This window comes from Balaenoptera acutorostrata, chromosome 1 (assembly GCF_949987535.1).
Source record: "Balaenoptera acutorostrata chromosome 1, mBalAcu1.1, whole genome shotgun sequence".
In the NCBI taxonomy this organism is placed as follows: Eukaryota; Metazoa; Chordata; class Mammalia; order Artiodactyla; family Balaenopteridae; genus Balaenoptera; species Balaenoptera acutorostrata.
The window spans coordinates 148,014,490-148,030,732 of NC_080064.1; the positions used below are offsets into that span (position 1 = coordinate 148,014,490).

General features: G+C 38.3%; 1 protein-coding gene across 6 annotated transcripts in view; it reads left to right on the plus strand.

Annotated features, from left to right (window-relative positions):
* The window catches only part of HMCN1 (hemicentin 1), a 530,431-nt gene that overhangs the window by 480,285 nt on the left and 33,903 nt on the right, over window positions 1-16,243 (plus strand). For 4 of the 6 annotated variants that reach the window (XM_007166971.2, XM_057547914.1, XM_057547908.1 and 1 more), the window contains 4 exons: window positions 1,009-1,071; window positions 2,484-2,603; window positions 3,502-3,636; window positions 13,468-13,581. In XM_007166971.2, the coding sequence (XP_007167033.2) occupies window positions 1,009-1,071; window positions 2,484-2,603; window positions 3,502-3,636; window positions 13,468-13,581 (432 nt within the window). Of the gene's footprint in view, window positions 1-1,008; window positions 1,072-2,483; window positions 2,604-3,501; window positions 3,637-13,467; window positions 13,582-16,243 lie in introns of those variants that run through there. The other 2 variants (XM_057547906.1, XR_009008571.1) reach the window with 2 other exon arrangements.

The window sequence follows — 16,243 nt, forward strand, 5'->3', positions numbered from 1 at the left end:
ATAATATTGTAATTGAGACTCTCCAAAGTAGAATGAATCTGAAAAATTAATGAATGCCCAGACTCCCTCTATGAAGAGCACCTAAAACAATAATAAAAATAAACAGTTTCATGCATTTAGAATCGAAGGAAAATCTAAGGTAATTTCTAAGAGGTTGAATATGAACTGAACATAAAACTTCCCTTGAGAGAAATCTACTATACCTATTATATCAATGATTGTCTTTTAAGGTGTGTGTGTGTGTGTGTGTGTGTGTGTGTGTGTGTGTGTGATTACTTTGTTAACTTGAAAAATGTTTCATTTAAGTTTTTGCATCTCAATAATGTTTGAAAAATATTTGCTAAACTGCTTACACCAGTCAAAACAGAGTTACTTTCCAAGGAGACTCCCTATTTATTCTTGTTAATATTTTTTTTCTGACATCTAACTTAAATCTATTCTATTGCTATAATGATATGCCTGTTTCTTCTTGCTTTGACTACCAGGAAGGAAAACACTTGGTTACGCCTAGGAGGACTTAGACCCAGATTCTTCACAGTACAAATGGAGGAGATCTACAAAAGGAGAGGGTTTCTTCACTAGAATTTGTTTTTCACTGGCATAAGTTATTTTAAGTGGCTTCAAAATAGCAATCCTACTTCTAGAACAAACAGAATAAGTAAATGGCTAGAAGAATAGGGCTTTGCCTGTGGTTATGCCTGGCATTCATATTGATTTGGATCCTTTTTCATTATCAAAGAGTAATTAATTTTCTTTTGATTAATGTAAACAGCTTAAACAGAAAATCTGCTTCCAGTGGCTGCTTGCCAACAATCTCTGTATTATGATTCATTTAGTTCTTGGTTGAGAAACAGTAAAACTTTTCCATTCTGCTTGTTTTCACCTATTGCATTTGCTGTGTCATGTGTTCCGTCCTTGGCATATGTTCCCAGAGAAGATGGTCCTGGGGAGAAACAAGATCCTAATGTTCTAACAAGCCAGTTAATTTTGCTTTTCTCTCTATGGTAGGAGATCGCAGTAATCAGTGCCCCTCTGGGTTTGCCTTAGATTCAGTTGGACCCTTTTGTGCTGGTAAGGACGGGAATAAATTATTCATTTTTATTTTTATTAAGCTGTTAATGCTACCATTTAATGGACATTTACTGTCATTTTGCTAGATATTTAAGAATCACAGCAGTCCTATAAATGTCCCGTTTTACAGGTGAAGAAATTGAGATGTGAAGAAGTTGACTGCCTAAGATCACTCAGCTATCTAGTGGCAGAGCTAGATTTGAATTTAAGATAGATACAAAGCCCATGCTCTTCCGATTAGTCCACAATCAAGTGTGTCAAGGATCATGATCAAGTAAAGGGGTAGAGGGAACACAGGGACAAAACACTGGACTTCGTCTGGCCACCTGATTGCCATGAATGTGGAACAGCAGTAATTCAACTCTAAGTCACCTAACCTTAGAATTGCTTAATTGTAGGATAGGGCTGGATTGTGGGTGGAGGACTAATGACTAAACAAGCCTTGTGCCATCCAAGCACCAGTGCAAGAGGGTCACAGATAAGTAAATAGCTAAGTAAATGACTTGAGGAGCTCAAGTTAGCATACATAGTTCCTTGCTTTTCTTTTTTTTTTTTTAAATAAATTTATTTATTTATTTATTTTATTTTTGCCTGCATTGGGTCTTTGTTGCTGCACGCGGGCTTTCTCTAGTTGCAGCGAGTGGGGGCTACTCTTCATTGTGGTGCGCGGGCTTCTCATTGCGGTGGCTTCTCTTGTTGCGGAGCACGGGCTCTAGGCATGCGGGCTTCAGTAGTTGTGGCACACGGGCTCAGTAGTTGTGGCTCGCAGGCTCTAGAGCACAGGCTCAGTAGTTGTGGCACACGGGCTTAGTTGCTCCACAGCATGTGGGATCTTCCTGGACCAGGGCTCAAACCCCTGTCCCCTGCATTGGCAGGCAGATTCTTAACAACTGAGCCACCAGGGAAGCCCCACAGTGCCTTTCTTTTTGCCGCTAGGCAATGTAATATAGTATAGTGGTAAAAAGGTAGTCTTTAGAAACTACACTGCCCAGGTTCAGATCCCAGCTCTGTGCATAATGACCTATGTGACCTTGAGCAATTTACTTAACCTCTTTGTTCCTCAGTTTTATCATGCAAATGAGGATAGGAATAAAAATACTTATCTCCTAGGAATGTTGAGGAATGAGTTAACGTAGGTAAAAAGCATTTAGATCACAATAAATTGTCATTATATCTTAGCTGTCATCATTGTTGTTTTAGAATTAATCTAACCATTTATTCACTCTCAGAGATAATTTGAGGACCCCAAATTAATTTTTATTTCATGTTTCCATCCTGTGGCACTTAGAGCATTTCCTGTTACATTTGATTCATTCATTGGCCTCTATAAGCAACTCTTTTCACCAACTTTAATAACTCCTTGAAAGTAGGCCTTCTTCATACTAATTGGGTCTTTTTGTTTCTTCTTTCAGATGAAGATGAATGTGCAGCAGGGAATCCCTGCTCCCATATCTGTCACAATGCCATGGGAACTTATTATTGCTCCTGCCCAAAAGGCCTCACTATAGCTGTGGATGGAAGAACTTGTCAAGGTAGTCACAAAGCTAAGTCTAATCAACACATTTAAGCAGTGGACATGGCAATCTCTCTCCTAGGAAAAGCGTGGTAGACCAGTGCTCTTCTTTCCTACTCTTTCTGCCCCCACCTTCATTGAGTTGAAAAAGTAAGGAAGAGGGAATACTGCTCACACACTGCCTTCATATGGTGTGCTCTGTGGGCAGGAATGCCTGCCCACAATCAATCCCCACAACACAATGAGAAGAGGCAGGCAGGACTATTACCATACTCCTTTTACAGGGATAAAAGTAGGAAGGAAGAGGTTATAAAGAAATTTAGTAAATTGCACAATCGTGGTAGCACTTTGGGAACGTTAAAGAAAAGCGCACTTTTCTATCAGATTCTAGGTATGCTTCAAAGTTAGAACTTGTATAAGAGCCTAGTTGTATAATAAATTAAAAATGATGAAAAGAAGAAAGGATTTATCCCTCTATGCCCAAGGAGACCCCCTTCTAAATGCAAAAGAGAGAGAGAGCAGGGGCATAGGAGTAACTTTTATGGAATGTCCAGTATGGATTGGGCACCTCATAAACATTATTTAATTTTCAAAGCAATGCTGAGAGGTGGATATTATTATCCTCATTTTACACATGAAAAAACTGAGATGTCAGAAAGGAGAAGTACCTTTTTTCAGCCACCTAATTTATAAGTGGTCTGTTGGATGGCTTGGTCTGTGAAGACATCACACTGTCCTGCTATGAGCTTGTCAGCTACTCAACCCACCTGAAATGACACACCCCCAAAATTCACCATTTTTGCTCTTGTATATTTCAAGTGTCTGTCATTCATTGCTTTTCTTATCCCCGTTTCACAACAGGTTCTTTGGTTGGTTTTCTTCAGTTCCCCCTAGTTGAATGACTCACTTTGTTGCAGATATTGATGAGTGTGCTTTGAGTGGACACACTTGCCATGCTGGTCAGGATTGTGACAATACCATTGGATCCTATCACTGTGTGGTCCGCTGTGGAATTGGCTTTCGAAGAACCAGTGATGGCCTGAGTTGTCAAGGTATACAAATGGAGGCCCTTGCTTTATCTTCATTGTATTACAAATTAAAACCCCTGCCTTTTGAATCACTTAGAATAAACTCTCTTTAATAGATTGAGCTTCTTAGTAAAATGTTTAAATGTAATATGCCATGGCTATTTTAAGTGTTTGTAACAAAGTGGTTTTTTTTTTTTTTTTTTAATGAGGATCTTGAATCAGATGCGTATGTTTGATTGATTGATTGATTGATTGATTTTGGCTGTGTTGGGTCTTCGTTTCTGTGCGAGGGCTTTCTCCAGTTGTGGCAAGCGGGGGCCACCCCTCATCGCGATGCGCGGGCCTCTCACCGTCGCGGCCTCTCTCGTTGCGGAGCACAGGCTCCAGACGCGCAGGCTCAGTAGTTGTGGCTCACGGGCCCAGCCGCTCCGCGGCATGTGGGATCCTCCCAGGCCAGGGCTCGAACCCGCGTCCCCTGCATTAGCAGGCAGACTCTCAACCACTGCGCCACCAGGGAAGCCCCAACAAAGTGGTTTTGAATAAAACTTGCCTGTAATATCTGAGAGAAGAGATCATACAGCATGATCTTAATAGAATCTATTTAATAAAACTCCATTTCATAAGACTATGAATATTTATTGCAGGGCTTTTTTAATAGAACTTATTATTTTAGAGCAGTTTTAGATTCACAGCAAATTTGAGTAGAACATAAAGAGATTTTCCATATTCTCCCTGCCCCAACTCATGCACAGCCTCCTCTGCTACCAACATCCTGCACCAGACTGGTACATTTTTTTTTTTTTTTTTTTTTTACCAAGGATAAACCTACATTAACACATAATTACCACCCAAAGTCCATTGTTTACATTAGGATTCATTCCTGGTGTTGTATATTCTATGGGTTTAGACAAATGAATAACGTCATATATCCTCCATTATAGTATCATACACGATAGTTTCCTTGCCCTAAAAATCTTCTGTGTTCCACCTAGTCATCCTTTCCTCCCCCAACCTCCAGAAACCACTCATCTTTTTTTATATATATATATAAATTTATTTATTTTTTGGCTGCGCCAGGCTTTCTCTAGTTGCGGCAAGTGGAGGCTACCCTTTGTTGCAGTGCGGTGGCTTCTGTTTGTTTCAGAGCTTGGGCTCCAGGCACGCAGGCTTCAGTAGTTGTAGCGCACAGGCTCAGTAGTTGTGGCACACGGGCTTAGTTGCTCTGCGGCATGTGGGATCTTCCTGGACCAGGGCTCGCACCCGTGTCCCCTGCGCTGGCAGGTGGATTCTTAACAACTGCGCCACCAGGGAAGCCCCTCATCTTTTTATTGTCTCTCTAGCTTTACTTTTTCCAGAACGTCACGTAGTTGGAATGATGCAGTATGTAGCCTTTTCAGATTGGCTTCTTTCACTTAGTAATATACATTTAAGATTCTTCTATGTCTTTTCATGGCTTGATAGCTTATTTCTTTTTAGTGCTGAAAAATAACCCATTGTATGAATGTACCACAGTTTATATATCCATTCTACTGAAGGACATCTTGGCACTTACAAATTTTAGCAATTATGAATAAAGCTGCTATCAGGATTTTCCAGAGGAAGAAACACTGGATACAAAATGAAATTCTTATCAATAGTAGAAAGAATGAATGAATTATGGTACATCTATACCATGAACCACTATGCTGCCATTATAAAGAATGGAATGAAGCTCAACTGTTTGGCTTAGACAAACAGCCAACAACTGTTTGGCGTAGAATTTCCATGAGGCGTTGTTGAGTGAGAACACAAAGATATAAAAGAGTGTATGCAACTTGTGTAGAAAAGATTATGTGACTGGAAAACAAACAATAACCAAAGAAAAAGGAAATGGATTTATATATTTAGGAAGAGATATAGGTTTACATAAAAGAGATATGTTATTATTTATATTAGACTGTTAATGTAAGTTGGCTTTGGTGGACAAGGGGAGGACAAGGGAAGCCAAGTGAAAGAAGAAGAAAAAACTGCACTAAGAAAATCTTTTAAAAGTATATGATCACAGATCAGGGAGGAGACAAGATGGCGGAGTGGAAGGACTTGAGCTCACCTCCTCTCATGAAAACACCAAAATCATGACTAACTGCTGAAGAAACATCAACAAAAATGACCTACCAAAAGAGCCTACCAAAAAAGATATTCTACATCCAAAAACAAAGAAGAAATCACAACAGGATGATAGAAGGGGTGCTTCCGTGATATAATCAAACCCCATACCCACTGAGTGGGTGACTCACAAACTGGAAAATAATTATATCACAGAGGTTCTCCCACAGGAGTGAGAGTTCTGAGCTCCCCATCAGGCTCCCCAGCCTGGGGGTCTGGCATTGGAAGGAGTAGCCCCCAGAACATTTGGCTTTGAAGGCCTTTGGGGCTTGAGTGCAGGAGCTCCACAGGACCGAGAGAAACAGAGATTCCACTCTTGAAAGGTGCACATAAGGTTTCACATGCACTGGTACCCAGGGCAAAGCAGTGACTACATAGGACCCTGAGCCAGACCTACCTGCAGGTCTTGGAGGATCTCCCAGGGAGGTGGGAGTCAGCTGTGGCTCACTGTGGGGGCAAGGACACTGGAGGCAAAGACCCCAGGGAATATTCATCAATGTGAGCTCTCCCAGAGGACTTGGCAGCAAGAACTGGCCCCACCTAACAGCCTGTAGGCTCCAGTGCTGGGACATCTCAGGCCAAACAACCAGCAAGACAGGAACACAGCCCCACCCATCAGCAGACAGTCTTCCTAAAGTCATCCTGAATCCACAGCCACCTTTAAACACACCCCTTGACATGGCCCTGCCCAGAGGGACAAGACCCAACTCCACCATCAATGGGCAGGCACCAGTCCCTCCCATTAGGAAGCCTGCACAAGCCTCTGGACCAACCTCACCCACCAAGGAGCAGACACCAGAAGCAAGAAGAACTACAGTACTGAAGCCTGAGAAAAGGAGACCACAAACTCAGAAAGTTAGACAATGAGGTGGAAGAGAAATATATTCCAGACAAAGGAGCAAGATAAAACCCCAGAAGAACAACTAAGTGAAGTGGAGATAGGCAAGCTGCCTGAAAAAGACTTCAGAGTAATGAGAGTAAAGATTATCCAAGATCTCGGAAAAACAATGGAGGCACAGACTGAGATACAAGAAATGTTTAGCAAAGAACTAGAAGATTTAAAGAACAAACAGAGTTGAACAATACAATAACTGAAATGAAAAATACACTGGAAGGAATCAATAGCAGAATAAATGAGGCAGAAGAACGAATAAGTGAGCTGGAAGAGAGATGAGTGGAAATCACTGCTGCAGAACGGAATAAAGAAAAAAGAATGAAAAGAAATGAGGACAGTTTAAGAGACCTCTGGGACAACATTAAACACAGCAACATTGAGCTTCCCTGGTGGCGCAGTGGTTGAGAGTCTGCCTGCCAATACAGGGGACACGGGTTCGAGCCCTGGTCTGGGAAGATCCCACATACCGTGGAGCAACTAGGCCCATGAGCCACAGCTACTGAGCCTGCACGTCTGGAGCTTGTGCTCCGCCACAAGAGAGGCCGCGACAGTGAGAGACCCGCGCACTGTGACGAAGAGTGACCCCCGCTCGCCGCAACTAAAGGAAGCCCTTGCATAGAAAACGAAGACCCAACACAGCCATAAATAAATAAATAAATAAACAAATAAATAAATAAATAAAAACACAACTCTGCCTATGCTATTCCCCTGCTGAAAAATCACCAATGAGATAAAGTTCAAGTTCCATATCATGACACAAAAAGTCTTCCATGATTAAAAAAAAAAAAAAAAAAACACCAACATTCACATTAAAGGGGTCCCAGAAGGAGAAGAGAGAGAAAGGGCCTGGGAAAATATTTGAAGAAATAGTAGCCAAAAACTTCCCTAACATGGGAAAGGAAACACTCACTCAAGTCCAGGAAGCACAGAGTCCCATACAAGATAAACCCAAGGAGGAACACACCAAGACACATATTAATCAACTTGACAAAAATTAAACACAAAGAGAAAATATTAAAAGCAACAAATAACATACATGGGAATCCGCATACAGTTATCAGCTGATGTTTTAGCAGAAACTCTGCAAGCCAGAAGGGAGTGGCACGATATATTTAAAGTGATGAAAGGGAAAAACCTACAGCCAAGAACACTCTACCCAACAAGGCTCTTGTTCAGATTCAATGGAGAAATCAAAAGCTTTGCAGACAAGCAAAAGTTAAGAGAATTTAGCACCACCAAACCAGCTTTACAACAAATGCTAAAGGAACTTCTTTAGGCAGAAAAGAAAAGGCCACAACTAGAAACAAAAAAATTATGAATGGGAAAGCTCACCAATAAAGGCAAACATTCTGTAAAGGTAGCACATCATCTACACACAAATATGACATTAAAACCAGCAATCGTGAGGAGAATACAAATGCAGTACATTAGAAATGCATTTGAAATTCAGAGACCAGCAACTTAAAATAATCTTGTATATATATACATTGCTATATCAAAACCTCATGGTAACCACAAACCAAAAAATCTACAATAGATACACACACAAAAAAGAAAAAGCAATCCAAACACAGCTCTAAGATAGTCATCAAATCACAACAGAAGAGAACAAAAGAGAAATGAAGGAAAAGACATACAAAAACAAATCCAAAACAATTAACAAAATGGCAATAAGAACATTAATATTGATAATTACCTTAAATGTAAATGTATTAAATGCTCCAACCAAAACACATAGATTGGCTTAATGGATACAAAAGCAAGACCCGTACATATGCTGTCTACAAGAGACCCACTTCAGACCTAGGGACACGTACAGACTGAAAGTAACAGGCTGGAAAAAGATATTCCAGGCAAATAGAAATCAAAAGAAAACTAGAGCAGCAATACTCATAACAGACAAAATAGACTTTAAAATACAGACTGTTATAAGAGACAAAGAAGGACACTACATAATGATCAAGGGATCAATACAAGAAGAAGATATAACAATTATAAATATATATGCACCCAACATAGGAGCACCTCAATATGTAAGACAGATGCTAACAGCTATAAAAGGAGAAATCGACAGTAGCACAATAGTAGTGGGGGACTCTAACACCTGCCTTGCCTCAATGGACAGATCATTCAGACAGAAAATCAATAAGGAAACACAGCCCTTAAATGACACATTAGACAAGATGGACTTAATATTTAAGCATTCCATCCAAAAGCAGCAGAATACACATTCTTTTCAAGTTCACATGGAACATACTCCACAATAGATCACATGCTGGGCCAGAAAGCAAACCTCAGTAAATTTAAGAAAACTGAAATTAAGCATCTTTTACAACCACAACGCTATGGGATTAGACATCAACTACAAGAAAAAAAACTGCAAAAAACAGAAACACCTGGAGGCTAGATAATATGTTACTAAACAACCAGTGGATCACTGAAGAAATCAAAGAGGAAATCAAAAAATACGTAGAGACAAATGAAAACAAAAACACAACAATCCAACAACTTTGGGATGCAGCAAAAGCAGTTTACGAGGGAAGTTTATAGCAATACAATGTTACCTCAGGAAACAAAAATCTCAAATAAACAACCTAACCTTACACCTAAAGCATCTAGAAAAAGAAGAACAAACAAAAGCCAAAGTTAGTAAAAGGAAAGAAATCATAAAGATCAGAGCAGAAATACATGAAATAGAGATGAAGAAAACAATAAAAAAGATCAAAGAAACTAAAAGCTGGTTCTTTGAAAAGCTGAACAAAACTGATAAACCTTTAGACAGACTCATCAAGAAAAAAAAGGGAAAGGGCCCAAATCAATAAAATTAGAAATGAAAAAGGAGAAGTTACAATGGGCACCACAGAAATACAAAGGATCCTGAGAGACTACTACAAGCACCTATATGCCAATAAAATGGACAACCTACAAGAAACAGACACATTCATAGAAGGTACCATCTCCCAAGACTGAATCAGGAAGAAATATGAAATATGAACAGAACAATCCCAAGTACTGAAGTTGAAACTGTGATTTAAAAACTTCCAGCAAACAGAAGTCCAGAACCAGACGGCTTCAGAAGCAAATTCTATCAAACATTTAGAGAAGAGTTAACACCTATCCTTTGGAAACTGTTTCAAAAAATTGCAGAGGAAGGAAGACTCCCAAACTCATTCTACAAGGCCAGCATCACGCTGATACCAAAACCAGATAAAGATACTACAAAAAAAGAAGATTACAGGCCAATATCACTGATGTACATAGATGCAAAAATCCTCAACAAAACACTAGCAGACTGAATTCAACAATATATTAAAAGGATCATACACCACGATCAATTGGGATTTATCTCAGGGATACAAGGATTTTTCAGTATGCACAAATCAATCAGTATGATACACCACAGTAACAAATTGAAGAATAAAAGCCATATGATCATCTCCATAGATGCAGAAAAACTTTGACAAAATTCAACACCCCTTTATGATAAAAATGCTCCAGAAAGGGGGCATAGAGAGAACCTACCTCAACATAAAAAGGTCATATATGACAAACCCACAGCTAACATCATACACAGTGGTGAAACTGGAAGCATTCCTCTAAGGTCAGGAACAAGACAAGGATGTCCACTCTCGCCACTTTTATCCAATATACTTTTAGAAGTCCTAGCCATGGCAATCAGAGAAGAAAAAGAAATAAAAGGAATCCAAATTGGAAAAGGAAAAGTAAAACTGTTACTGTTTGCAGGTAACGTGATACTATACAGAGAAAATCCTAAAGATTTTGCTACCAGAAAACTACTAGAGCTCAATGAATTTGGTAAAGTTGCAGGATACAAAATTAATACACAGAAATCTGTTGCATTTCTATACACTAAAAATGAAAGATCAGAAAAAGAAATTAAGGAAACAGTCTCATTTACCATCATATCAAAAAGAATTAAATACCTGTGAATAAGCATACCTAAGGAGGCAAAAGACCTGTACTCTGAAAACTATGAAATGCTGATGAAAGAAATTGAAGATGGCACAAACAGATGGAAAGATATACTGTGGTCTTGGATTGGAAGAATCAATACTGTCAAAATGACTATACTACTCAGAGCTATCTACAGACTCAATGCAATCCCTATCAAATTACCAATGGCATTTTTCCCAGAAGTAGAGCAAAAAAATTTTTAAATTTGTATGGAAACACAAAAGTCCCTGAATAGCCAAAGTAATCCTGAGAAAGAAAAACAGAGCTGGAGGAATCAGGCTCCCTAACTTCAAACTATACTACAAAGCTACAGTAATCAAAACAGTATAGTACTGGCACAAAAATAGAAATATGGGTCAATGGAACAGAATAGAAAGCCCAGAAATAAACCCACACAACCTATGGTCAATTAATCTATGACAAAGGAGGCAAGACTATGCAACGGAAAAAAGACAGTCTCTTCAATAAGTGGTGCTGGGAAAACTGGACAGCTACATGTAAAAGAATGAAATTAAAACATTCTCTAACACCATACACAAAAATGAACTCAAAATGGATTCAAGACCTATATGTAGGACCAGATACTATAAAACTCTTAAGAGGAAAACATAGGAAGAACACTCTTTGACATAGATCACAGCAACATCTTTTTGGATCCACCTTCTAGAGTAATGAAAATAAAAGCAAAAATAAACAAATAGGACCTAATTAAACTTAAAAGTTTTGCACAGCAAAGGAAATCATAAACAAAATGAAAACACAACCCACAGAATGGGAGAAAATATTTGCAAAAAAAGTGACCGACAAGGGATAAACCTCAAAATATACAAACAGCTCATGCAGCTCAATATGAAAAAACAAACAACCTAATCAAAAAATGGGCAGAAGATCTAAATATACATTTCTCTAAAGAAGACTACAGATAGCCAAAAAGCACATGAAAAGATGCTAAATACCACTAATTATTAGAGTAATGCAAACCAAAACTCCAATGAGGTATCACCTCACGCCAGTCAGAATGGCCATCATTAAAAAGTCTACAAATAATAAATGCTAGAGACGATGTGGAGAAAAGGGAACCCTCCTACACTGTTGGTAGGAATGTAAACTGGTACAACCACTATGGAAAACAGTATGTATGGAGAAACCATACATATATCCAGAGAAAACCGTACTTCGAAAAGATGCATGCACCCCCATGTTCATTGCAGCACTATTTACAATCGCCAAGATATGGAATGGCTAAATGTCCATTGACAGAGGAATGGATAAAGAAGATGTGGCACGTATATACAATGGAATATTACTCAGCCATAAAAAAGAATGAAATAATGCCATTTGCAGCAACATGGATGGACCTAGAGATTATCATACTAAGTGAAGTAAGTCAAAGAAAAAGATGAATAGTATACGATATCACTTATATGTGGAATCTAAAAAGATGATACAAATGAACTTATTTGCAGAACAAACAGACTCACAGACTGAAAACAAACTTATGGTTACCAAAGGGGGGGGAGGGATATATTAGGAGTTTGGTATTAATATATACACACTAATATATATAAAATAGGTAATTGACAAAGACCTACTGTATAGTACAGGGAACTCTACTCAGTATTCTGTAATAACCTATATGGGAAAAGAATCTGAAAAAGAATGGATATATGTATATGTGCAACTGAACCACTTGGCTGTACACCTGAAACTAACACAACATTGTAAATCAACTGTAACCCAATATAAAATAAAAATTAAATTCAAAAAATATGTTATCACATTTGTGCATTTCTGTGACATGTACAGATTTTGAAAGATTAAATTAGAAGATCTGAAATAGAAAACAAGAACAAAATAAGACACTGGAAATCTCGAACTTGGGAATGTAAGATTAGAACATGAAGAGCCTATAATATGGTGAGATTGTTCTTTTGAGGGTTTGTAATAGAACAATAGAAAAGTGGCAGGAGCTTGAGGTGAGTAGAGACCTGAGAGAGGGATTTTGTTGGGATAGGAAAGATTTGATTATGTCTACAGGGTTGTGGGAAAGATGACAGTAAGGAGAAGGGCTTTAAAAATACAGAAGAGGAGGGAATGATCAGTGGACCACAGTCATCATGATGAGGAAGGAGGAGATGGGCTGCAGAGATCAAAAACTCAAATAGAGGAACTCTTCTTAAATGGAAGGAGTGGTCTCCCTTTTTCTGGAATGAAAGGAAAGAAAGGGGAGAAGTTACAAAATACAGGCAAGTGCACACAAGTTTGGGGAATTCATGCCTGCAGGGTTTTTTTCCATTGCACTATGACCCAGATGGTGTTCAGGAAGATTAATTTGGCAGTGACTACAGATGAGGAGAAAAGCTAAAGTTGCTGCAGTCATTCGAGTGCAAGGTGATAAACACCCGCATCAGACTAATAGCAGCAAAAATTGGGAAGAAGGTTCAAATTGCAAAAGTTGTTGCAGAAGACTTAACTTTTTTATTATTATTATTATTTTTCTACCTTCAGTACTCCAGGCTATCAGCAACATTCCAGGGCTAAAAGTTCCTAGAAACTGGAATGGGAGCCATATTGTAAATAAAATAGTTAAAGTAGAGAAGTTTTGCATCAACATAGTTCTGAATCACTAACAAACTTCTACCTTGGAGTAGTGTTGAAGACAATAACCCTCTCCAGCAGTTAATTCTATCAATTATCTAGCAGATCCTTTGAGAACACTTCAATTGGATTCTTTTTAGGGAAGATCTCAAACATAATGATCACTAAAATATTTAACATTTGGGGTAAATTAAACCAAGTTTTCTAACAGCATGTAAAGCAAGTTTTGTTTTCTTTAACAGATATTAATGAATGTCAAGAATCCAGCCCCTGTCACCACCGCTGTTTCAATGCCATAGGAAGTTTTCACTGTGGATGTGAACCTGGGTATCACCTCAAAGGCAGAAAATGCGTGGGTAAGGAGAGGGCTATAAATTCAAAGCAGTGACATCTTTGTAACTTCTTTTTTTTTTTAATTTTTTAATTTAATTTTATTTATTTTTTTATACAGCAGGTTCTTATTAGTCATCAGTTTTATACACATCAGTGTATACATGTCAATCCCAATCTCCCAATTCATTACACCACCACCACGACCACCCCGCCGCTTTCCCCACTTGGTGGCCATACATTTGTTCTCTACATCTGCATCTCTATTTCTGCCCTTCAGACTGGTTCATCTGTACCATTTTTCTAGGTTCCACATATATGCGTTAATATACGATATTTGTTTTTCTCTTTCTGACTTACTTCACTCTGTATGACAGTCTCTAGATCCATCCACATCTCAACAAATGACAATTTCATTCCTTTTTATGGCTGAGTAATATTCCATTCTTTATATATACCACAACTTCTTTATCCATTCGTCTGTCGATGGGCATTTAGGTTGCTTCCATGACCTGGCTATTGTAAATAGTGCTGCAATGAACATTGGGCTGCATGTGTCTTTTTGAATTATGGTTTTCTCTGGGTATATGCCCAGTAGTGGGATTGCTGGGTCATATGCTAATTGTATTTTTAGTTTTTTAAGGAACCTCCATACTGTCCTCCGTAGTGGCTGTATCAGTTTACATTCCCACCAACAGTGCAAGAGGGTCCCCTTTTCTCCACACCATCTCCAGCATTTGTTGTTTGTAGATTTTCTGATGATGCCCATTCTAACTGGTGTGAGGTGATACCTCACTGTAGTTTTGATTTGCATTTCTCTAATGATTAGTGATGTTGAGCAGCTTGTCATGTGCTTCTTGGCCATCTGTATGTCTTCTTTGAAGAAACGTCTATTTAGGTCTTCTGCCCATTTTTGGATTGGGTTGTTTGTTTTTTTAATACTGACTTGCATGAGCTGTTTATATATTTTGGAGATTAATCCTTTGTCCATTGATTCGTTTACAAATATTTTCTCCCATTCTGAAAGTTCTCTCTTCGTCTTGTTTATGGTTTCCTTTTCTGTGCAAAAGCTTTAAAGTTTCATTAGGTCCCATTTGTTTATTTTTGTTTTTATTTCCATTACTCTAGGAGGTGGATCAAAAAAGATCTTGCTGTGATTGATGTCAGAGTGTTCTTCCTATGTTTTTCTCTAAGAGTTTGATAGTGTCCAGTCTTACATATAGGTCTTGAATCCATTTTGAGTTTATTTTTGTATATGGTGTTAAGGAGTGTTCTAATTTCATTCTTTTACATGTAGCTGTCCAGTTTTCCCAGCACCACTTATTGAAGAGACTGTCTTTTCTCCATTGTATATCTTTGCCTCCCTTGTAATAGATTAGTTGACCATAGGTGCGTGGGTTTATCTCTGGGCTTTCTATCTTGTTCCATTGATCTATGTTTCTGTTTTTGTGCCAGTACCATATTGTCTTGATTACTGTAGCTTTGTAGTATAGTCTGAAGTCATGGAGTCTGATTCCTCAAGCTCCGTTTTTTGCCCTCAAGACTGCTTTGGCTATTCGGGGTCTTTTGTGTCTCCATACAAATTTTAACATATTTTGTTCTATTTCTGTAAAAAATGCCATTGGTAATTTGATAGGGATTGCATTGAATCTGTAGATTGCTTTGGGTAATATAGTCATTTTCACAATATTGATTCTTCCAATCTAAGAACATGGTATATCTCTCCATCTGTTGGTATCATCTTTAATTTCTTTCATCAATGTCTTATAGTTTTCTGCATACAGGTCTTTTGTCTCCCTAGGTAGGTTTATTCCTAGGTATTTTATTGTTTTTGTTGCAATGGTAAATGGGAGTGTTTCCTTAATTTCTCTTGCAGATTTTTCATCATTAGTGTATAGGAATGCAAGAGATTTCTGTGCATTAATTTAGTATCCTGCAACTTTACCAAATTCATTGATTAGCTCTAGTAGTTTTCTGGTGGCATCTTTAGGATTCTCTATGTATAGTATCATGTCATCTGCAGACAGTGACAGTTTTACTTCTTCTTTTCCAATATGTATTCCTTTTATTTCTTTTTCTTCTCTCATTGCCATGGCTAGGACTTCCAAAACTATATTCAATAATAGCGGTGAGAGTGGACATCCTTGTCTTGTTCCTGATCTTAGAGGAAATGCTTTCAGTTTTTCACCATTGAGAATGATGTTTGCTGTGGGTTTGTCGTATATGGCCTTTATTATGTTGAGGTAGGTTCACTCTATGCCCACTCTGGAGAGTTTTTATCATAAATGGGTGTTGAATATTGTCAAAAGGTTTTTCTGCATCTATTGAGATGATCATATGGTTTGTCTTCTTCAATTTGTTAATATGGTGTATCACATTGATTGCTTTGCATATATTGAAGAATCCTTGCATCCCTGGGATAAATCCCACTTGGTCATGGAGTATGATCCTTTTAATGTGTTGTTGGATTCTGTTTGCTAGTATTTTGTGGAGGATTTTTGCATCTATATTCATCAGTGATATTGGTCTGTAATTTTCTTTTTTTGTAGTATCTTTGTCTGGTTTTGGTATCAGGGTGATGGTGGCCTCATAGAATGAGTTTGGGAGTGTTCCTTCCTCTGCAAATTTTTGGAAGAGTTTGAGAAGGATGGGTGTTAGCTCTTCTCTAAATGTTTGATAGAATTCACC